We start from the raw sequence: 24,300 nt of genomic DNA on the forward strand, positions 1-24,300 counted from the left end.
AGGAAGTGTCTGGAGAGAGGGAGGTCTGGGCATCTTTGCTTAGACTGCTGCCCTGTGACCCGGTTACAGGTAAGTGGAGGAAAATGGATGGATGGATGGATGTTACAAACACAAGGACTTTCTTTTTGGTACAGAACTGAGGCAGCCATCTGCGGCACCAACTCAACCGATGGCTCTAACCATCAGGGGCAACTTGGGGGTTCAGTGTCTTGCCCAAGGACACTTTAACATGTGAGCATTGTGGTTCGAACCTCCAACCCTCCTGTTGGGAGACAACCACATGAAAACTTATCTACACTCCCTGTGAGGGAATCAAACCCCAGTATACCACGTAATAGCTAGGCGGGGATACTCATCACTATACTAACAAAGAGATACATTGCATGCTTAAATCCCTTGCCACCTGAACCTTTCAAAGATTTCTTCACACTTTCGGGACCTACAATGCTGAATAATGTTAATTTGTAACTTACAACTGGGACTCTCCCTACTAGCTTTAAAACTCAACTTACTAAACCACACTTAGTAATTATCAACTGGTTTCTAACCTGCCATTTTTTTCAAAATACTTGAAAAAGTTGTCTCATCAGCTTTCAGCTCACATATCCAACAGTAATAATTTTTACAGTCTGCTTTCTGACCCTGTTACTCCACCAAAACTACACTACACTAAAGTGGCAAATGAGCTTTTAATATGGATTCAGATTCCACCTCTATGCTTCTCCTACTTGATCTGAGTGAAGCTCTTGACACCATACAGTAGATTATTGCTTACTTTTTTGAAAACAAATATGCTATCTCTGCCCTGCCCTCATATGGCTGAAGTCTTACTATTTTGTAACTGTGGCTAATACAGATATCCTAATTCCTGCTTTGTAACTGTTTAATGTCCATAACCTTTATATGCCATCCCATGCTCTCTGATCTCGGAATGCAGGGCTCCTGTTTGTTCCCAGAGTTAAAAAGAAGTCTGCAGACTGCAGGGCCTTTGCCTAACCTCCTTGCTGACATCAGACAATTTGTTACAGTCTCAGTTAATCAATTAACCCTAGTATGTACAACCATATTGTCCTGTCAATGAGATTAGTGTAAACCTTATGAAAACCATTGCATCTCTCTAACTCTCTGTTTATTCATTCAAGCACAAGTGTCCAAGCTCTATGCCTATCACTCGCCCATTGTTCTATCCTGTACACATGGCATCTATTGCATGTCTGTTTGTAAAGGAAGAGGGATCCCTCTTCTCTTGGTTTTTTCTGAAGTTTCTTCCTCCTTAAAGGGTTATTTAGTTAGATTGTTCTTATCTGATATAAGGGTCTATGAACAGAGTGTCTTGTATGCTATACAGATTGTAAAGCCCCTAGAGGCAAACTAGTGCTATTGGGCTATATAATGTATATATATATATATTAGAAAATTGATCAAATATTTACACCTCTCAGTGTAATGTTCTCCACTGCACTGCAAATTACACCCTTAACAATGATCATTTGAATCACCACAAACTGAAGATTTCAACCTTCATGAATGTAGAATTTATTACAGGACTGTTACACATTTAGATCGGATTACTTTTAGCTAGGTGTACCTGTAAGTTAATTTCATGCATTGAAAAGCAGGTTGAGTATCCTGGCAGGTATATGTTGTTAGTGCCAGGTGTAAAAACAAATAAAATATAAATGTGTTTTATATGTATTTGCACGTTTTATCATAATGATCAAGGGATCAGGTCTGTTCCCTGCACTTCCATCACTGTCTGGTTTAGTTCAGCAACCAAACAGGACAGGAACAGACTCCAGCAGACAGTCAAGGCTGCAAAAAGAATAATCTGTGCCAGCCTGCCTGCCCTACATGGAGGGCCTGTACACCTCATGGGTCAAAAGGAGGGGAGAGAAGATTTCTGCAGACCCCTCACGTCCTGGACACAATCTGTTTGAACTCCTCCTCTCCTTTCTTTTGAATGCACACATTTTTTAAAATATATTCTTATTTAAATGTTCTATTTCCTGTTTCCCTGCAAAGCACATTGAGAGCCTTTGTACTGGAGTCAAATTCTTTGTCTGTTTAACATACTTGGCTAATAAAGCTGATTCTGATTTAATGGAAACAAATATGTTTTAGTACTATCAGTGAAAGTAGCATTAATTGAAACAAGGTTGATAGTATAGCTATTCAAACACATATTAGTTAATTCATCTAGTAAAATAGATAAAGCCAAACTGATTTTAACTGGACTAACAAAGGAAAACAGTTTGTTAAAGCAAAATCGGTCGCATTTAAATATTAACATTGTGCCTTTCACAAATGTACACAATCAAGATAGCTTTTAATTAATTTGACTGAAATGTTTGCCATGATTAAATTACATTCAAAATTAGTATAAATAGTATATAAATTAAATTGATTTATATACAATTTATTTTTATCTTTATGTATTTATCTTTTAATTAATTGAAACTAATGTCAGGTAGTAATCAAAACCACTGGACCAGTGTAAGGATGTAAGCAGATGTAAGCAGATGAAGGATGGTCTGTACTGTAAACTACTTGGCCAGTTGAAAGATACAAACCTTCACACAATAATAGAAACAACAATTCTTGGTGTCCTTCCTGTCATTTCTCAGTACCCAAAATCAGTTTCTTGATTCACTGAGGTAGTTATCTAAAATTGGTTCAAACGAGGATGGAAATTCCTCTCTTGTTTCATGGCGATAAACCCTTAGCGCTTATTCATTCCTCTGAAACTAACTTCCCCTGATCTTTTAAACCAAAAAAATTACGCAACTGGAGATGTAGCCTAAATGAAAATACGTGTAATGGGCGAGTTTTCACATGGAGTGATGAGTAAAGAGCCAGCACTACTTTCTGACAGGAATCACGGGTATTTTCAGTAACGAGCCCGACGTGCGTCTTGGAGAGGGCAGGGACACTAGAGATGCGCAACGGCAGTAGCAGCACAGTTTATTTGGAGACACAGGTTGAGATCATTCAGCACTCCGACAGCACTGACCGTGTGAACGGATTGGTTGTGGGATACAAATCGCCGAGCTCCATCCTCCCCGAAATAAACGATGGACATCATCTTCGACCCCCAGAGAAGCCACGAAAGCGTGAAACCGGAGATGGTGCGCACCGCGTTCAAAATTCTGGAGCTTTAGTGAAAAGGGCTGTGACTGCAGGTGTGTGCGCGTTGGGTTCGCCGTTACCTCCGGACTGCACTCATCAACTTCCCCCGCTTTCCATCAAGTCATGTCTGATACAGAGCGATGGGCAAGTTTGACGACAACGAGAGGATAATCCTCAACGTCGGGGGCACCAGGCACGAAACCTACAAAACCACCCTGAAGACCCTGCCGGGGACGCGACTGGCCCTGCTCGCTTCCGACTCGGACATCGACTCCGTGCTGGATCAGCTGCAACAAGTCCCCGGCTTCATCGAGTACAACGCACGGACCAACGAGTACTTCTTCGACCGCCACCCGGGGGTTTTCGCCTATGTGCTCAATTACTATCGGACCGGGAAGCTCCACTGCCCAGCGGATGTGTGCGGACCACTGTTCGAGGAGGAGCTCTCCTTCTGGGGCATCGATGAGACGGACGTGGAGCCTTGCTGCTGGATGACATACCGGCAGCACCGGGACGCAGAGGAGGCTCTGGACGTGTTCGAGCTCAACGTGGACAACGGTGACGAGGACGACGAGATAGGGATTTGTGGGTGCGCCGGCCGATGGTAATATCAGCCTGTGGAGGAAGTGGCAGCCGGTGATCTGGAATCTATTCGAGGATCCCTACTCTTCTAGGGCGGCGAGGGTAAGGGCGCACCGCTGCGTCTGTGGCTCTCAGACACAGTACTAACCCCGACCTTATACATCCCTTATATTCACAGAAACACTGCAGTTTACACTATAACATGCCCACATGAGCAAGTTATTCTAACTCCAAATCTTCCAGGAAGAGTAAAGAAAGTCTTTTACAGTCCTAAAGGTTTCATTCAACAGTCCTGCAATAAATCCTGTTAAATGAAGGTTATAGGGTTTCAGTTTTAGTTCAGATAGTTTCAGAGAAGTGTTGTTTTAACTGTATGATCATTTTTGAGGATGTAGTTTGTGCTACTGTTGAACTGAATTGTGTTATACTGACAGGTGCTTCTTTGATTTTGTCCACTCCTTGAGGCTAGGCTAAATAACAGATGGGCCTTTCTGTATAATGCTGTGCAGTCTAACAGCACCACAAACTGCAGTCTCCAGAATGATCATACAAATAAATAAACATCTTGGAATACCTACTAAACTGCTCACTGAATGCATAGATTGGCAAAGTGTGAAAAACATGAGAGGTCATGCAATGGTGTGAGAGCAGTTCTTTTCAGCTGATCATTTTGTTTGACTAATTTTATCATGTTTAAGAGCTCAATTTGAGAAGTGGTGCAAATATCTCACTTCAGAATAAGCAGAATTTCCCACTCATAAGCAAACAAGGTGCTAACACTGTCAGCAGGGATATTCACAGCAGCAGTGTATTTTAGGTGTGTAGGCCGGTGCCAATTTGTTGCAGTCTCATTCTGTTTATTTTAACCATGCATCCTATATATGTCCTTCTCCAGTTTTTCTAGTGCAAGGGCTTTGTTTATTTGGTTACAGCTTTAGAAACATCACTTCAGCAGGCACAGCATGTTAGTTGTTAGACAATATTATCACACAAACATTAATATTCTAAATCATTATGTCAGTTGTTCATCAGAGGTTCTTTGAATTGTTAAATTTGCAGCCTGATTTGAATGACCAGTGTATCAGTGTGCCGATGTATCAGATGTATGTGCATCTCTAAAGTCCAGTCACCTCTGCTAAGCTCACCTTAGGGTGCTAGTAAATTCTGGTTAATGGCCAGTAAATTGTTCCCTCAGTGGCAGGCTGGCGTGTTACAAGAGTGAATGGCCACTGGCTTTGGGGGGCAGCTACACAGCTTCATGATGTCACAGTCAGTATGTCACTGACCTGCTGATATAAACATGCACCTGTTGAAGCTGAATTGTTCAGTTATAGTTCAGGACTGACGGATGAGGGTTTACTTTTACAAATAATTAAGCACTAAGTCACAAAAGAAGAAAAGTTCATGTTGAATTTAATGTTTATGTCATTGTCTGTGTTTAATGTTAATGCCAAGTCTCTTCCCTGAAGGCCAAGCTGATAATTAGCAGAGCTTTAAGAGTCACGTCTGACTATCAATGACACTGCTGGAAAACAGCAAGCAGGAGACTTCAGCAAAAACAGTTGGGGATGGATTTACTTCTTCTACAGTACATTGCGGTATAATCTGGTAATACACTGTGCTAAATAACTACAAGCACACACATAGATTAAAGACCTTGCAGTGTGTCCCTTAGCATTGTGTTATTATACTGTTTAGCTTACAGTTGTTAAAATGAAGATAAAAATGACTACTGGTGTAGTGAGCTTAGCAAATTTTTAGTTATTACACTTTTAGACTTTCTGCTTAGTATTGCATTTTCTGTCCTCTGCGCTCTATAGCAACTAAAATCAACACAGCCCTTTGGCTTGTTTTGCCATAATGCCCTGATGGTCTGGAAGCATCCGAGTGTATAGTTAGCTAGGCAGAAGCATTCAACTTAGAAGTTAATCTTAGGTTGTTCCTGTTCCCTTAAAATATTTACTTTGAAATGATCTACTATCTGGGAAATTGAACTATCCTCCATATGTAGAAATTCCTCATTCATCAAACTGTTCTGTATCAGCCCAAAATTAGTTACTGCTGATGTTTTATCTTATCTTATCATCAAACAAAAGTGTTTCTCAGCTGTTAAATAGTAGACGTGTCTTCATGTCCCCAACAGCTAAAAAGAGAGTAGCCGGACCACCACTGGTTGAATTTGTACTGTGATTACATCATTTCTACAGGATTACATGAGGTTGGGGTGTGAGGAAAGGAAGCAGTACAATATTACATGTCACCCCATTAGGTAATTTTTGTTGTAATGTTCGGCGATAAGACAAACACACATCTTTAATTGTGTAATATATATTGTATATCATTTGAAGAGGTGAAACTTTAGGGGGTTGGGCTGAAGGTGTGTGTGTGGCAAGGGTGGTACTCATGTGGACGCTGAACTATCACTTATCCCTCTTTCACAATCCATAAGCAAACTTTTAAGTTAGGATGAGGGCAGGGCTTTGGCTATATATGTGCAAGAATTACAGGATGTATACTTTCAAAGAGTAATATTAAGTAATTCTACTACTTGATGTCAGTAAATTTAAGCTCCTATATTAGTTAGCTTTATGCTTACAGCTAAAAAACCATCATTTAAAAATGGAAGCTGTAGATAACAACACATTTCAGTTTATTTGTTGTTCCCTTAGCTTATCCATTAAATTTCATTGGTAATTCCCTGGAAATGTGTCTTGGTGATTACCCTGCTGACACAGCAAGTATTAGGGATGTAACAGAGGTACAGTATATAGTGAGTTATAGTAATTTCAGAGATGCTTCAGTGAGTTGATTGAGCTGAATCTTTGTGGTTATGGAACACGTACATCTGTTTCTGTAAGTGGCTTCAAACCTCTGTCATCTGCATGTGAAACACATTCCCTGATGGAGATGATGCAGCGACATCACAGCCACATTAGTTTGGCATCCTCATTGATGCTTCCTATTTTAATAAAGGCCAGCTGGCTTTTGTTTAACCTTTAATGCACAGCCCAAAGAGGGAGAAAGGTTCTGCATGTGAAACAAAGACAGACTATGCAGAGTGTGAAAGTGAGTGTGTATGTGTTTAAAAGAAGGCCCTGAGGGGCACTAATCCTCCCCTTGACAAGATGTTAGGGAAGAGTAATGTGGAATTATCGCCCAGAGAAGTGAAAGGTGTGGTTTGCCGACTATGTCAGTGGAACTATAGTCCTCTTTGTCCTTTGACCATACATCACAGAGCTGGCCATATTAACTCTGAAGTGCTCTTTAACTCAAACTTAGCATTACAGTGGTGAATAAAAAGATGGATTGATTGATCATGCACGTGTTTGTAGTGTTGTATCTTGAAACGATACTTGTATACCATGTGTGCTGGAAGAGTTACTGGTACACTGCTAAAGATAGGGAATTAAATCTAGAGTCCTTGCTCTGTTCAAAAATGAAGTATCAGTAAATCACTTTTTTCTACTTGGACATTAATACAATCAAGGCAAACAAATGTGTTCATTACCCAGAGGACTGATGGACTCTATCTCCTTCCACACTACAGTGTTCATTTCCACTTTGCCACCACAGTAAAGGCAGTTGTGCAAGAGAGTGCAAGTCAAAGGTCAGCTGCAGGATTTGTCTATATAACAGGAAATTAGGGATGGAGAGAAATGTGGACTCAGCATAAGGCCGGGCACCAACGAGGGATGTTGCAAGTCATTGAATGTTTAACTTTAAAAATGACTGATTGACTTTTGGGGAAAAAGAGACTGGTCAGATGTTTTGGAAAATGTACCTGATAACGTTACAACAAAATGAAAATAGAAAAGGTTGTTGTTCTCCCAAAACAAACAGCTACAAGTTTCAGTTTTCAGTCATAGCTTTAACTGGTAAAAACACACTGCAAAATAAATGATCGATTAAACACAGGTGGTGCACTCTGAGGGAAGGAGGATGAGCAAAAATACCCTCTTGCAACACTAGTAACATTATGGGAAATATGGTCCTATGTAATTTTAGAAAGCAGTGCTGTTAGCAGCTCTAACAACACAATGACAGGGCGCCATGCGTTTCCATTCATTAATAAGATAATAAATGATGCGGCAGAGTCAGCTCAGCTGTCTGTGGCTGTGAGAATGCCTCTTGTGAGACTGTTTGTACAGGTAAGCTGAAAACACATGAGTCTGATCTGTGCCTTTAAACAACTCATCCACAAGTGTTCATGTGCCAGCAGTCAGCAATAGCAGGCGGGTTTCTGTGGACTCCCCACGCGGTTTCTATTGTTGTAGCCATCCTGTTCTGCTCTCACTCTCAATGCTGCCTCTTTAATCTGCATGCAGTGTGTTTTCAACAGCGGCTGTCAGTGTGCTCACTTGTCTATGTGAGATAGGAGTGAGAATTTCTGGTTTATTAGCCTGTATGTTTATGACTGTGTTTATGAAAAGAGTTAGAAAATGTGACTGTTTTCCTCTTATGTGTTAATTTGTGTCTTTGTCCCTCTCATGTCTCTGTAGTTGGCCATTTCTGGATTTGGATGGTAACAAAAAACATTAGAGAAAAAGAAAAAAAACACCCACCACCTTTTACATTTCCCATGTCTATGCCCCGAGGCAGAGATTTCAACTGATGCCTGACTTTGCACTCCCCCCCAAACACCTCACCATCACCCACCCAACCCACACATCCCCACATCCTCCCATGATCTCATCTGAGACTGCAGCTTGCTTTCTGCCACTTAAGAGGTTAAAAACCCAAACTGTCTGGGTGCTGCCAGCCGCACGCCTTTAGATACCAAATCCAGGCTGCACGCTCAGCCTGCCTGTTGTCATGGCAACGTCATTGCTCATCACCACAGCCTGTTTTCATTGAGATGCGTCCGGTCCGTGAAACTGATTGATTTCAGAAACTTGCTCGACCATGAACTCTTATTGCTCAGTAACCCTTTGTGTGCTAGCTTGTTAGTTTTGAGTCAATGATGCACAAAAAAGGATGCTGGAGCATCACCACCACAATAGACCCTCGTATGCATGTCTCTTTAACTGTTTTCTTATTGCTGTCATGATATATGGTGATGTGCTTTAGCTTCCTTACTTTGTGACCCCGTCTAAGCAGAGCTACAGGTGTATGAGGGCTTGCCCACCTCATCAGAAAGTCCTGTTAAAACAAACTGTGCAGAGTCTGAGGTTGTAGCAGGCCAGGACATGCAACTGATCTCCTGCAAACAGACGGCAAGGCCTTGCTGAGTAAATAGAGTCAGACGTGTAAACAGCAGCAGACCTGAAGCTGGGTAGGAGAGCAGGGCAAATGGCAGCCTTAGCGTGGGTGGTGACAGCATGCTGCCGGCCATGTTTGTAGCCACTGCCAGTCACGTTAAACTGCTCTGCCAATCATCATCCTGTGCTGCTTCAGTTGCCTATAATAGCTCAGTGTACAGGAGTAATGTACTGAAGAGAGCTGCAGCTATGGTAATGAGAGAGAAGTTAGTATGAGTAAGGCTTTAACAGTAACAACATTGCTTCTGTTAAAGGTGCAATGTGAGACATTTACATTGATGTATTATCACTGTGCTGTAGTTTCTGCTTAGCACCTGCCACTTGTGCAGTGTGGTGAGTGTGACATCTTCTTAAACTTTGGTTAGTTTGTTAAGCATGCTGATGCTACAGAAATGTACATGTAGCTTCTCTCTCTGTGTGTGTGTGTGTGTGTGTGTGTGTGTGTTATACATGTATGAGGGAACGTTTTGTAGTTTTGGTGCTCTTGGAAGTTAGTTTATCAACAAAGTTCAAACATATTCAAGGGAGAGAAAGCCCATAAGGAACTGAGGTGGGACAAGCAAGCAGCAGCTGACATTATGAATGACTGTGACAGGCTTAGACTCCTGCCAAGTCATCAGACACCCACCAAAACATACTCCCCTTTTCCATTGCACTCTGATGACCGAATGATAATTCTGAGATGATCAACATGTGAGGCACATAAGGTGTGAAGGTAACCACTGAGGTTATAATAACGAAGTCATAGAGCCAGTCATTTTAGGCTGCAACTAGTTGTCCATTAAAGCTAAAGAATGTAACCTTTAAAGAGCCCGTGGCATGCTCATTTCCTGGCTACCTCTAGATTAGCTTTGCACCCATCATAACTCCAAATAGCCTATAATTATTTCAGAAGGATAAAACCGGAGAGCCTTTTCTTAAACATTAACATTAACAGATGTGCAACGTTTATTTTTTTAAACTTATCAAACTAACCAATTAAGAGATGTGTAACACTCTAAACAAAGCAGGTAATTGAGAAACCCCATATTTTAACTGGCATAAGGCAGACATAGTAACTTCTCCAGCTTACCAACAATTCTCTCTAATGTTACAAAAACAAGGCATTAACAGACATGTAACGTGTATGTTAACTTAGCATTAAGTCCCACCGAGTAATGGAAACATCACTCCCTTTCAAGTAGCTCCAAGGTTGGTAAATCCAACTGGTGATCGCTGCGTCTTCTCCCACATGACCACATACAGCCCAAAAGTAGTGAAATTAATTCCAACAGGTAGCGTAGCACCGACAGTAACATCATGGGTAGTTAATCTGCTTGTTAACTTACAACATATCACATGCGACAGACAGACTGGCCTCAAGCAGTCACAACAAACATGAACTGTGCTCCATGGGAGTCCAGTGTTGTTGAGCTGATTATTCACCTATCTAGGGTGCTTCACAGGCCGGCTGCTAATATAAACCCTTTTATAAACTTGTATAAACTGAGATGCTTCTGCATAGAAGTACTAGAACATACGTTCACCTTATTTTTTGAGCTTTAGGTCACATCTAAGATGATAATTCACCCTTGTAACATTGTAGATTAGTCAGAAAACAAGGAAAAGCATGCCATGTGCTCTTTAAAGTAAAGAAGAAATAATATAATGTTTGTTTTACAAGATAAAAGTTTTATTCATAATCAACAAAAGATGCAGTTTCCCTGTTCAGAGTTTCGCTGCTGCAAAATGATGTTGCAGTGTAACTAATGTCCCTTCACTAACTTTATAACTCTTCTCTACTTGTGCTGCTATTACACTACATTTTAGGATCTCTGATAAACTGATATTTCTATTACAGAAGTAAATGAGGATATAAACACAAGGTAGCACAAAAGGTGCCCAACATATTGAATTATGCATATGCACAAAAAATATGCATAAGGCCACTTTCTGCATAAAAAGACATTTATAAGCTTAATTTTTATTGTGGTTGTGCTTCTCATTCTTTTTATTTACATTGGAGCCATTGTTTCCCCCTCAGTAATCTTTTCATTTTATCCTGGCTTTGTAAAGTCTGGTTCAAAATGAGACATGTAAAAGATCATCTTTCTTAAGTTTCACAAGGCTAAATGACATATCCTCATGATGGTGGTTTACAGATACATGTGATAAATCTATAGTACAGTCGTTTGCAGTGACTGCTATTCCGGTGCTGCTGGAGAATCTCACTGTCACTGTAAAATTGCACTTGTTTTTTGTTGAATTGCTCACTCATAGCTGTCAAGAGTAATGGGGCAGGTAAATGTATCATATGCAAACAGATTTCAAGATTTTTCTACATCTATTTATGGAGGACTGTGGGAATGGAGATGAGGCTTGTGTACATACACAAAGTTCCACAACTGACTGAGATTTAACAAAGAATCAGGGGCACATACAGCTTTATAATTGGATTAAAAAAATGCTACATCCGCATAGTAGTAAACTGGAATTATCCTGTCCACACTGTGGTTGCAGTATGGTTAGCCATGACAGAAGTTGCTAATGCTAACTCCTCAGTTCTTTTTTCCCTTTATCCCAGTTAAAAAATAAAAAGCACAAGAGGATTTTTAACCAGGAAAATCCTACTAGATACCAGAAAATCAGGGAGAGCAACAACAGCAACAATAAGATAAATGAAAACCTTTTTGTGAATGGTACATGATGCAGCTTTGTCACTATTGTATTTTATGAACTAGTGGAATAGATTTTTATTCTTTTTTTTGTTGCTGTTGTTGTTGCAGTGAGCATCCACCACCAACAAAAATGATGTGCCGGAGGGTGTCTTTGTGTGCATGCAAAAGAGCAAGAGAGAGGCCTGTTGGATAGTTAATGAAGGAGATTCGTTCAGTATGCATGATTAGACCCCTTGAGTCACAGTTGCTAGCTATATGTGGCATCCCATCATGCATTGCTCTCTCTATCTGACTGACAATCTCACTTTTTACCCCCCTCAACACACACACAAACACCGCATCACATACATGCTCCACTGAAATATAGAACATGCTCACTCTCTCTTGCAAAGGGACTTTTAAATTATCGCAGTGGATTAAAGTGCCAAATTTGGCCTATGTGATGAAAGTGTTACTCTGAGACCTTAAATTGGTTCTGTGACTGACTTTCTTCTCTTTGTGCGGCCTTTTGAGTCTTTTAAAAAGAATTGTGTTCCTTAGAAGTGTTTTATCACACTAACTAGGAATCAATTTGAATTTTTGTATGTGCATATGTAAAAGAGGAATGGAGTGAGATGTAAAGTAGTGATACAGGATGATAACCTAATAACACCTTGAATGATTAAAAAGTAATGGATTGTGGGTAATGACTACTATAGAAATCAATTCATCCTTGAAAGAATAATGAGCAAAAAGAAGAAAAGCAACTTATGTTTTTGCTTTGAAAAAGCACAACTTGGGATACTATTTGGCATGATCTGCATTTGATTATGAATGAAGCATTTTGAAGCATGAGACAAAAAGTGCATGTGTGACTTTCCGTGACGGCAGCGCTCCTCTTTGTCTCATTAAAGGTTCCTCCAGGTGCATCTGACATGAGTGGTCCATTTATTAACTCACTTCCACCCACTGTCTTCCTGCAACATCCAGTTTTATACAGGGGCACAACAGCATAAGGGTTAATTCATCAGATTGTGCTAAGTGTTAAAATGTTGTGTGTATGTAGTGCAGTTCATGGTGTTGACAGTCACCTCAAAATGGAAGACATGTTGGGTGGTTTTTACAAATGCATGACTTAATGTTGGCCAAATTTGATGAGCTTTATTGCTCAATTTGCAAACACAGATTAGTGTCATGAGTGGAGACTGCAAGGAGCTCTGCTGAATCTGGAGCAGACCAAAAAGTCTTTGTCGTACATCTCAGCAGGAGAACACCCCGAAAGACACTGGATTATATAGTTGATAGATATGCTTCAGAGTCAGAGGTGCACTTAGAGAGGTGTTATGTATCATGCATTTATCAATGTGATGGCATGCATGCTAAACGTATGCTCCTCCTCTTTTTTTGCACTGCCCGTCACCATCCAGGAGGGGCTCTGATGTGGCCCCTGAGCTCAGCGAGTTACAGCAAGCCTGTCTTTTCTTGGGGCTGAATGTTAAATAATTAATGCTTATCTATTCACTCTAAAAGACTGAGTGCTTCCCAAGGACAATGGATTTACTGAAAGTTCTTCTGTCTGGCACTATTTGCACAACCCCGAGGCTCATGCATTAAAAGGTAATTAATAAATCAGACTTTCAGACTGATTTGTGTTTCTTGACTCTGTGCCCCAGCTGACTGACTGCAGCAGAGTTGTTGTCTGACAGAGCATAGTGTGAATTCAGTGAGAGAAGGTTAAGTTTAACCATTTGAACCCCCATGTTTCACTTATTTCTCTGAATTCTCCTAAATAGATCCAAATTAAAAATATTTTCCCACATTGCAGAGTTCAAAGGTTCATTTTTAATTCAGTTTCAATTTATTATATTTGAAAATTATGTTTATTTTACAGTATTTTATTTTTACATTCCCTTGTAATTTTGGATACATATGTTTGAAAAGATTATTGCTCTTGTGTGTGATTGACTGAACAAAAGACAAACATAAACTGACAATAATCCAAGGCCCACTTACCTGCTTGTTGTGAAGCTACCAACTATTTTATACATTTTTCATCAGCAGGTTGTGTCTGCTTAGCTCACAGGGAGATGTAGATCTTCAAACTGACATATTGAGAATGAGCAAATAAATGGACATATAGGTAAGGTTAAAACTGAGATGATTTTAGTTGAAAAGTTAAACGTTTTAAGACATCTAGGTTATATTTTGCTATCAACAGCTGTCAGGTAGTGAAAGCTGGTATTAGATGTTCATATTCTAAGATTCATATTCTTGTTTAACATTTAAAATTTAATCAATTTTTTCCTGATCTAAAAAAAAACATAAATAATTCTAGACTATTTTGTTTGGCTGTACCTTTCAGAATTAGAAAATTTTTGCTTCCCATGATAAGCCTATGTAAAACTATTACATTTGTTTTTTTTTTTTTTTTTTGTTTTTTTTTTGTTTTTTTTGTGTTTTTGTTTTTTTGTGGGGGGGGGGGGTTACTTAGGGTAAAACCTTTGCCTGTTTACACATACAGTCATTTGGTGTCATATTTTTGGCCACACGACAAATCTAGTATTCACTAGTCATTTAGTTTTGTTGGTCTCCATTAACTGCTCAGAAAATTATATGGCTCTTTAGTTTTTTTCACCAGCTAATTACTAACTTTGTTTAGTGGACAGATAGTGTATAGTGGAAAACATTAAAGTTGCAGGTCATAAAGAAATGAGCTGGAAGATGCTAAAATACTCTATAAAGCTGAGGGTAGAGTGATAATCCTCTGTGAGCTTTTCACCATAAGCAACACCTTTAACGTTACCCTATTCTATTGTAATGTTAAACTATTCAATAGTGCAATTTTAAATGAATGAAATTATCATTTTGGTGTTGGTACAAAAATGTGGGTGTGGTATTGACACTAGTAACATTTACTTGGCTGTACATATAACTTCTTTCAAAAGACAATTCACTGACTGTTTTTCAACTTGTAGCTAAATTCAAAATACAATACAAATACAAAATGATTTGTCATCAGGTTTCACAAAATGTTTATTTTTGTTCATAATAAATTAACATTCTGGAGATTCAAAGTTTTGGCCTGACAGAGCTCTCAATCAGATAAATAAAATAAACTACCTCCCTTTTTTGGGGTTTGATATCTCTTCACTTAGCAACTGAAAACTGATGTAGGCTGATAAGCTGCACAGCCTTTAGACAATTTTTTCCTTTTAGGCACAGACTCTTCCCTACTGCTTAGATTAATTCACATTTGGTGGGAACGCACCCATAGAGCCTTCCAGACAGGCAGTGGTCAGGCTACATTTTCAGAGACGTGCTTATACTCATCAGCATCTTATTTATCTGCCAGAGGTCACATTTAGAGCTAGTTAGCTCTTGGCTGACAGCAAACAGCTCAGTCATCCTCACAGCAGTGATATGAAAACCCAGCCTAAATAAAGATGGTGGAGAGTCAGGCTGCAAATTGAAAGTGTCACCAGCAAGAAGATAACAGGGGCATGATATGCCCCTGTTATCTTGTAATAATGGTGACTAGTTGCAGGCTGACCTTTGTTGATAGCTTTGATTGCAAATGAAGCTGAAAAATGTGTAAATTTTTCTGTCGACACACACAAGGCAATTTTTTGGTAACTCTGTGTGGCTAATTGTGTTACTGGTTACCCTGCTGGATGAACCCCTGGCTTTCAGCTCCGTCCATTGATAATTTACACTGGTTCAAAAACTCAGGCTTTAAAGATGATCCACTGTTTATGCAACCTCATCCTAGCAAGCGGGGCTCTATTAGAGGACATGCTGAGATAGGGGGCCTTCCTCAGCTGAGATACACTACCCATGCGTATTGATAAGTTTTTGCTAACATTCACATTGGTACCATCAGCCAGTCAGTCAAACTTTATTGTCAAGTATTATTAAAACACAAGGAATTTGACTCCAGTTCAGTGGCTCCCAATGCGCACAAATAAACATAATAAAAACCAGATAATATGTACATATTTATAAGATAAAAAAAATTAGCTGTTTAATATGTAAAATAATTACTGTATTGTTTGCTGCATGTTGTTATACATAAAAACATGGGTTAACTGTTCATAAATGTAATAGTCTGGAGGGAGAAACTGTTTCTGTGACTGGTTGTTCAGTTGTACGGTGTCCTGTAGCGCCATCCAGAGGGGAGGAATTCAAACATTTTGTGACCAGAATGTGAGGGGTCTGCAGAAATCTTCTCTGCCCTCCTTTTGACCCGTGAGGCGTACAGATCCCCCACGGAGGGCCGGCTGGCTCCAATGATTTTTTTCTGCAGACTTAACTGCTTGAGGCCAATGTGTCTCCCTTATGTGATGTGTTGCCGATTAATGATCTATGATGTTACTGTCGGTGCTACACTACCTGTTGGAATTCATTTCACTACTTTCGGACTGTATGTGGTCATGCTGGGGAAGACACAGCGACCACTGGTTGGATTTGCCGAGCTTGGAGCTACTTGAAAGGGAATGATGTTTCCATTACTTGGTGGGACTTAAAGGTAAGTTTAAAAAACGCACACGTTGCATGTCTGTTAATGCCTTGTTTTTGTAACATCAGAGAGAATTGTTGTAAAGCTGGAGAAGTTACTATGTCTGCATTATGCCAGTTAAAATACGGGGTTTCTCAATTACCTGCTTTGTTTAGAGTGTTACAAATCTCTTAATTGGTTAGTTTAATTTAACAACTGAGTATTGAATATTTTATTAAAAACTTTTATTGAAAGTTTGAACATTTTTGTTTGTGTGTTGGATGTCAGGCAAGCTGCAATTGCCTGGATTTTATACCCATTTTTTTATGCCCAGCTCTGCACTACCTGGTCCTCCACTCGCCTCGTGGCTTCAGTTCTCAGTTCCCCAGTTCTGCACAATGCCTATAGTGCATCTCCTCGCTGCTCTTCCTGTCACAACCCTCTCCACGCTGCCTGCCTGCCTCGTCCCTCAGCTCCACATGCCTACATGCCTTGTCCTCAGCCCCATGCTGCCTGTCTGTCCTGTCCAGTACCTGCTCTGCCTCTCTCCCCTCTCTCCTCTACCCAGTAACCTGACCTGTTGTATATGCAATAAACTCCTTTTAAATACCTTTTTGCACCACTGTCTGTGCAAGTGTGCATTTTTGGTCCTAACACCACCAAACCTGACACTGTTAGTGCAAGCCTGGGGTGGAATGTAAATACACACCAGTATAAATGAGGAGAACTCTCTTGGTGTATAAAATGGTTTGCATTTAATGAACAGTGCCTCTAAGTCAGTGTTACAAGTTTTCTCTAACACTGTGACATCCCTACACCATATAGTGTGACTGGTCAGACTACTGTTTGTTGTATCTTCACTTGGCATGTGGTTGTTACATAAGACTCCCGTGACTTCTCTCCACAAGATCAAAAGCCTTTTTGAGATCGAGAAATCATGCAGGTGTCTGTCAAGGGTCTTCTAGGAGATTTTCACTGTGTGCAATAGGAAACAGCAGTAATTTGAACATTCCATCTAGTCGCCTTTGTTCTTGAAAACAGGCACCGTGGCGCTCATGGTCCACTCAGGTGGACATGGCGAGAGTCCATGATTGTATTGAAGAAGGTCATCAGCCAGTTGATCATGGTGTTGTGCAACTCCATCAATTTAAAAAAATTGGCTGGTAGATCACTGGGGCCTGGTGTTTTTGAGTTCCTCATGTCATCAGTGGCTTTTGTGACCTCCTCAGCTGTGATGTGGGACATTGGTCCAGTATTTGCGATGCCATCAGGGACTGGAGGAAATTTGATGTTGGATATCTCATTGAAATGCTGTTGCCAGCATTTCAAGATCTCATGCCTATCCTGTAGTCATCCGCCATCCTTGTCTTTCATGCACATATAGTATAACGTTTGACATGCTATGCCACCCTGGTGCTTGCTTTTGTTAGTTGGTAGATGACCTTTTTGCCTTCTTTTGTGTCCAGTTGGTTGTACAGGTGTTGGTATGTGCATTGTGCAATGACAAAAAAAAAAAAGTAGACATGCTCCCCAGGAACACTGAATATAGGCTGTGTTTGAAGCAATACAGAAATTGTGCTGGCAGGAAAATAGCACCGTACAGTATATATTTAAAAAGTAACAGCAGCAGTAAAACTTTGCACCCATCATAACTCAAAATAGTCTAATTATTTCAGAATGATGCAACCAGAGAGCCTCTTCCATAACACGAGAGAACAGATTAACTTTGCAATTAATCTTTGGTTCACATACATGTCAAACTGTGTGTTTGGGGTAAAGCTGTTACTTGCAATTGCAGAGCCCTGCAGGTGCCCAGCCAAAATACTGTTTAAGACATCAACATTACTGTGGTGTGATGCTGCAAGGGCAGCTTTCTGTCTGAAAGGCACCCAGGCACTTTTCATGCCTCTGAGCTGAGTGGCAAATGCTATTTGTTGTTTAATTTGAAATTAAAGGTAAAAATAGATGGTATGACAACAACACACCTTATTGCTATCTGACATAAATTGACAGTAGTGTTATCCAGTGTATCAACAATGAAATACATCTACTTCGCAGTCTGAAATGTTTAGGATTAATGAATTTTGTGTTGTAGCATCATAAGAAAAAACAACTTTGAAAAATCAAGATCTACTAAGAAATGATCAAATCTCGAAATGTCAAAGACACTGTGGCTCAGAGAAAAACAACATAAGCAAGCTCTCTAAGGTACCTTGGAGACTCAACTCAAGTACTACAGCCTTTTTTCTGTGGAGCAATAATTGCAAATACTGTTAATGTAACTTCTTCCAGAACTGTCAGGGGCCTTTCTGGTTGATGATGATGACATATGGTAATGCAGGCTCTGCCAGCCTGATATTGACTGCAGTCAGTATCAGAAACCTCCCGGGACGTCATCTCTCAGAGAAAAAAGGATTGGTGTGTTGCCTCCTCCCTACAGCATAGTAACAGCTCTTTTTTGCAGCTTTACAAATTTTCTCGAGGAAGAAATCTGCACAAGTTTTACAGTGGACAAGAAGAGAGTTTGATTAAAATACACATCATTGCAAAAGTGTAAGTGATGTTGAGTTAAGACTTAAATGTGTATGAATCACTGTGCTAAGGAGACTTGTAGATGCTGCAAACACAGGTTTCTTCATGAGATTTGCAGCTTGTTTGATCTGAAGCCAAGAACATAGTTGGGTAGACTTTATGATCTGAACAATCCACTCCCTTCACACAGTGACATGTGGTCAATTGTGTCATTTATTTGCTAAATACTACTGTATATACCTACGTTGGGAAAATATTCATGTAGATGCTTCCCTTTGTTATCACTTTGACCAATTAAGGAACTTCAGGAAAAAAAAGTGTTATGCTGTACAGGTATGACATATACAGTGCAGTTGTTTTAGAAAGACTGGTTTACTTCATGTAAAATGCTTTTGTAATGTATTTTTTCTGTGGGTGTAGTTAAAAACACTGAAAAAACATAGATAATATACTATTGGAAGACAGTAGTTAATACACACATTTTAACACATTTATTTTCAAGTGTCTTTTATGTTACTCATCATTTCACAATGAACATTCCTTTGTCTGTCTGCATTGTTTACTGCCTATTTATACTGTTTATCTTGTTATACTACACAACCTTATGTTGGTTTACTGTTTACTTGCCCCTTGCTGTTGCCTTGCATGGGGATATGTACATGCACATTGAGAGCCGCTGTACCAGAGTCAAATTCCGACACACCTGGCCAATAAAGCTGATTCTGATTCTGAGAATGACAACTGCTTGATTGGACTTCAGTGGAAATTTGCCTTGTGGCCTTTTGATCGTCCTCTGTCTTGACTTTGACATTATGAATTCTGAATTCTGTCTGTTCAGCACTGAACAGGAGCCTATAGCTGTTTTCACACATAAACTCTGGACTATGTCTGCAGAATCAGGCCTGGACTTTGTCCAGAGTTGCCCTTTAACACATGTAGTACACAACAGGAAATAATCCATATCAGACATGTTCTCTTTAAATTTGTCTGATGATTCTGGCACCAGCTCTTAATGACAGAAGTTCCTGGATCACATTGTGTCTCCAGTTAGATATTATTGTTGGTGTCATTATTGTAAATGGCCAATTTTTCTTCACCACTAGATGTTTGTATTCTTCTGGTTTCATACTGGTTTCATGCTGAAGTGACTCAGGCCAGATTTTTTTTACCCTCCAAGTGACTCAGATCTGATCTTATCACAGATGTATAAACAAATCAAATCCAACTTTTTTGGATATTGGCCAATATTGTTATGATATTGTTATGGTTTGGACTTGCTTCCTGTTCTTGTGCTTTTATTTTGGTTTGGTTTCCTGTCTGTGTCATCTCACCTGCCCCAGCTTTACTCCAGTTCCTGATTGTCACTCACTGTTTTCACCTGTTGCTCATTATCTCCCAGTCCCTACCCTTTATATTCTGCTCATTTCCCTCACTTGGATGCTGGTTCATTATGCTCCTTACACCTTGTCTGTGTTGTGCCTGTACCATGAGAGGTTCTCTGTTTTGTTTCTTGATCCTGTGGATTATTTTCCATTGGAGTTTCTTGTCATCATAAATGTGGGTAGGTTTGGGGTTTATTTTGAGTTGTGTACCTTTGAGTTCTCTTCCCTAGCTCCCTGATTTGAACTGATTAGTTATTAAATATTCTTTGTTACTCACTGTCAGGGCTACTTGTTTTATTTCCTTAGTTGCCTTGTCCAGCATCCTTTATTAAACTTTACTTTAGTTAGTCCTCAGTCTGTGTTTATGTTTTTTGATCCATCTCATAACCTAGACCTCTCAGTCCTCGATCTGATTCAAATCTGATCTCTGACTATGCAACTTCTGTCAGAATGCTCAGATCAGAATTGTCGATTTTAAGTACCTCACTCTATGCACATATTGTCTGTTATCATCATTCAGTTTCAGAGATTGGTAAAAAATAGAGGATTGCAACAGGGGTCATTGTAGAGTCAAGGACATTTCATATTGGACTGTTTTATGGAGGAGCTTCTGGTCACGCTACTGATCAAAAGGGAATGTTGTAACCGAGTAGTGTGTAAGTAAATTGTGTGATTTGACCATTGCACAACTGCAGTTTCTTGTTTTCCTTCTTGGGTGCATGTGACCCATGCACTCATGAATCTGTGCATGCATAGCAGTTTAGGTCATGGTTAGTGAAGTTGAACCATAAACAGGATAAGATCAGATCTGACAAAAAGCATCAAAATTGAGCAGTAAGAGCTATAATGTGACTGCAGTGCTAGCCAGCAACCACATGGTGAGTACAGTGGCACATTTAGCAGCTCAAGAGCTGGATATTTTCCTTAGGAGTTGGTGGAGAACAAAGGAAAGGGAATATTGGACTTGGATTCATTGGGAGGTCAAAAACACAACTCCAAATGAGTGATGAAATTTACAGAGGTAAATCATCCTATTATTGTTCTCTTTGTTGCAAATGTTTTACTAATGAAATATCTGTAACAACTCTAATCAGGGTTGGAAGGGTTACTTTAAAATTGTATTCCAATACAATTACAAATTGCCAGTTAAAAATGTAATCTAAATATTACTATATTTAAGTAGTATAGCTTGATTATTGCCAGTACTTTTGCATTATCTCAATACCAAATGTGCAAATAAAGACATGAGAAGAATAATCACTAAGATGACTTACTTACTATATTCTGTAACACCAAAACACTAACCTGTGTATTTATTTATTAGAAAAACCTGCTCTTTGTTAAGCAAATTCAGGCAGTAGCCTATAGACCTACAATGAAAGAGGCCACATATGACCACGTAGTACAGTTTACAAAGCAAAAATAAAATCTGCTCCTATAAGGCAAACTGGAAATGTTTTGTTTCAGTTTAATACATATAGTACATTAAAAGCATTTACACCATTTTTTTAACATATGTCTACTCACTGAATTTTAGAAAGGGGGGAAAAATGAAAGCCATGAAGCAAAATCAGGCAGTAGATTTGCCTATTACGAATTAAATCAGATGGTTTGGTTTATTGCTTGTCTAGCTATTTTTTTCTTTATTATGCACATTGTGCTTTTAATTTAAATGTACTTTATGTTGTTTACACTTCACACTCAAGCACCTCCATTGGTGGTTATGGTTAGATTCAAGTTGGGGGGGGGAAACACATCTCAATGAGGAAACAGATTTTGACTCAAGGTACAAGATTAGCTATGGCTTCACTCAAAACCAGTGGTGTTTGTAAGACTCGTCAGGTATTGTAATGTGTGAGCATGTGCATGGTATATTTTTTTTACTGCATAATGTTAAAATTGTAATCTTATAATCCCTGTTTTCATTAAATATATTAGGAATCTGATTGTGTCTGTAACTTTAACTGAATACAGTTCACTTTTTTGTATCATAAGTATGTCATGTCATTCCACGTATTTTAATTCCCAAGCCTGACCCTAATATGGCTCAATCGACATAAATTATTTTGTTGGAATTATAGCAAAATATCTTTTTAAACTAGCACCAATTTATGCTATGGTTTATTCCCCCTCACCAGGAGGGTGGTTTAAGAACTGGGGTTGGACTCAAGATGGCTGACCCAGGTGCTAGTACAAAAAAGGTGGTTTAATGGAATAAAAACATGACAACAAAACAGGGTCCATAATGCATATAACCAGGGAAGGGCAGTGATGACTAAGGAGACCAGGACGAACAGGTAAACGCACAAACTAACGGCAGGAACTAGGATAGCAGAGGATAAGAACGGACAGGTGAACAAAAAGAACCAACGTAAACAATGCAATCCACAGCACAGAGACTGTCAGCGTGGAAGACAAAGCACGTATTTCAGTGTTGCTAACCGCATAATTAGCGTGATAAGGTCAAGCCAAAATGCACAGAGACTGTCAGTGCCTCCATTGATCCCGCAAAAAGGGAGCGCAGGAGAGGAGAAAAAGAAAGAGAGGCAGTTCGCGCCGAGCGGACCTGATAATTTAGCTGGGTGTCAAGAGTTTTTCAAATAGTGGACATCACATTCTGGGTTGAATGTCCTTATGTTAAGAAGTAGCTATTAAAATGGCCATGCCATGCTCATTTCCAGCCATTTAATGTTTAACCTTGGGTACTTCTAGATTAGCTTTGCACCCATCATAACTCAAAATAGTCTAATTTCAGAATGATGCAACCAGAGAGCCTCTTCCATAAAACAAGAGGACAGTTTGTGAACATGCACAGTTCCTGTTGCCAGTGTTGTCACAAGTGGACAGCAAAACGAACCACGACAGCATTAATTTTTGTGAATTTCTCCTCCATAGATAGGTAAACAATGATATATGTACCGATGAAAAGAGATTTATAACACTAAACAAAGTGGGTAATTGAGAAACCCCATATTTTAACTAGCATAATGCAGACAGTAACTTCTCCAGCCTTACAACAATTCTCTCTAATGTTACAGAAAAAAGGCATTAACAGACATGCAATGTTTTTTATTTTTTTTATTTTTTTATTTTTTTAAACTTAACATTAAGTCCCACCAAGTAGTGGAAACATCACTCCCTTTCAAGTAGCTCCAAGGTTGGTAAATCCAACCGGTAGTCCCTCTGTCTTCTCCCACATGACCACATACAGTCCCAAAGTAGTGAAATTAATTTCAACAGGTAGCGTAGCACCGACAGTAACATCATGGGACGTTAATCCGCTTGTTAACCCACACCAAGTCAAGATTTTATTTGTGCATAAACAGTCTAGGTATATAGGAATTCTTGTGCAGCTCTCCTCTGGAGTCAAGTAAGGAGTCAAAAGCCAGAAAAAACTGTCTTAAAATAAAAAGTTACATAAAGGCAACAAAGCATTAAAAACTGCAATACACAAAAATAGAGTAATATTTTCCCCAGTGAACTCCAAACATCGTACTTAGTAATTCATATGGTGTTGTTGGATATGTCATTACGCTTGGTGAGGTAGTGAGGGGTTATAACATACTAAAACACAGTTTATATTCAGGCCAGTTTTCATTGCTTGGGTGAGAATGTCCTGCTATTATTCAGGTCCCACAAGAGAACACTGTTGATGAGGTGCTCTTACAAAAATACCTTGTGGAACATTTCTGTATTATTGCGCATGTCTAGTAAGGGGTTATTGCACATATATTCTCACATATTTTCCATCAGTCTTACTGCAGCAGGAAAAAAGCTGTTGTAAAGTCTTGTTCTGTGTTTGACGATACTGTCTACCCTGCTGTGCCTGAGGCTGTAGGTGCAGTTTTTGGGTCTGAGCAGAGAGTGAGCTGGGTGGTGTGGATCTCTGATTATGTTTTCCACCTTTTTATGACAGCGCTGTGTGTATAGTGTGTCCATAGCAGGCAGTTCAGTCCCAGTGATCCTCTCTGCAGTCTTTATGACCCTTTGAAGAGCCTTCCTCTCTGCCTGTGTGGTGTTACCATACCAGACTGTGATGCCAGTAGTGAGGATGCTCTCGACCAGTCCTCTGTAAGCCTGGGTGATCCTTCCTCTCTTCCTGTGTGGTGTTACCATACCAGACTGTGATGCCAGTAGTGAGGATGCTCTCGACCAGTCCTCTGTAAGCCTGGGTGAGAGAGCGACGGTTCAGTCCAACTTTTCTAAGCTGCCTGATGAAGTATAGCCACTGCTGAGCTTTCTTCACTGTGGCAGCTGTGTTCAGTGACCAGCTCAGGTCAGATGTCACC

At 39.7% G+C, this 24,300-nt stretch overlaps 1 protein-coding gene across 1 annotated transcript in view; it reads left to right on the plus strand.

Annotated features, from left to right (window-relative positions):
* Positions 1 to 2,917: 2,917 nt before the first annotated feature.
* kcnc2 (potassium voltage-gated channel, Shaw-related subfamily, member 2) overlaps positions 2,918 to 24,300 on the plus strand; it is a 120,191-nt gene continuing 98,808 nt past the window's right edge. The window contains 2 exon segments of the mRNA XM_020601297.1: positions 2,918 to 3,724; positions 3,726 to 3,810. Coding sequence (XP_020456953.1) covers positions 3,267 to 3,724; positions 3,726 to 3,810 — 543 coding nt within the window. The 5' untranslated portion in view covers positions 2,918 to 3,266.

Source organism: Monopterus albus, unplaced genomic scaffold (genome assembly GCF_001952655.1).
Source record: "Monopterus albus unplaced genomic scaffold, M_albus_1.0 scaffold51.1, whole genome shotgun sequence".
Lineage (NCBI taxonomy): Eukaryota > Metazoa > Chordata > Actinopteri > Synbranchiformes > Synbranchidae > Monopterus > Monopterus albus.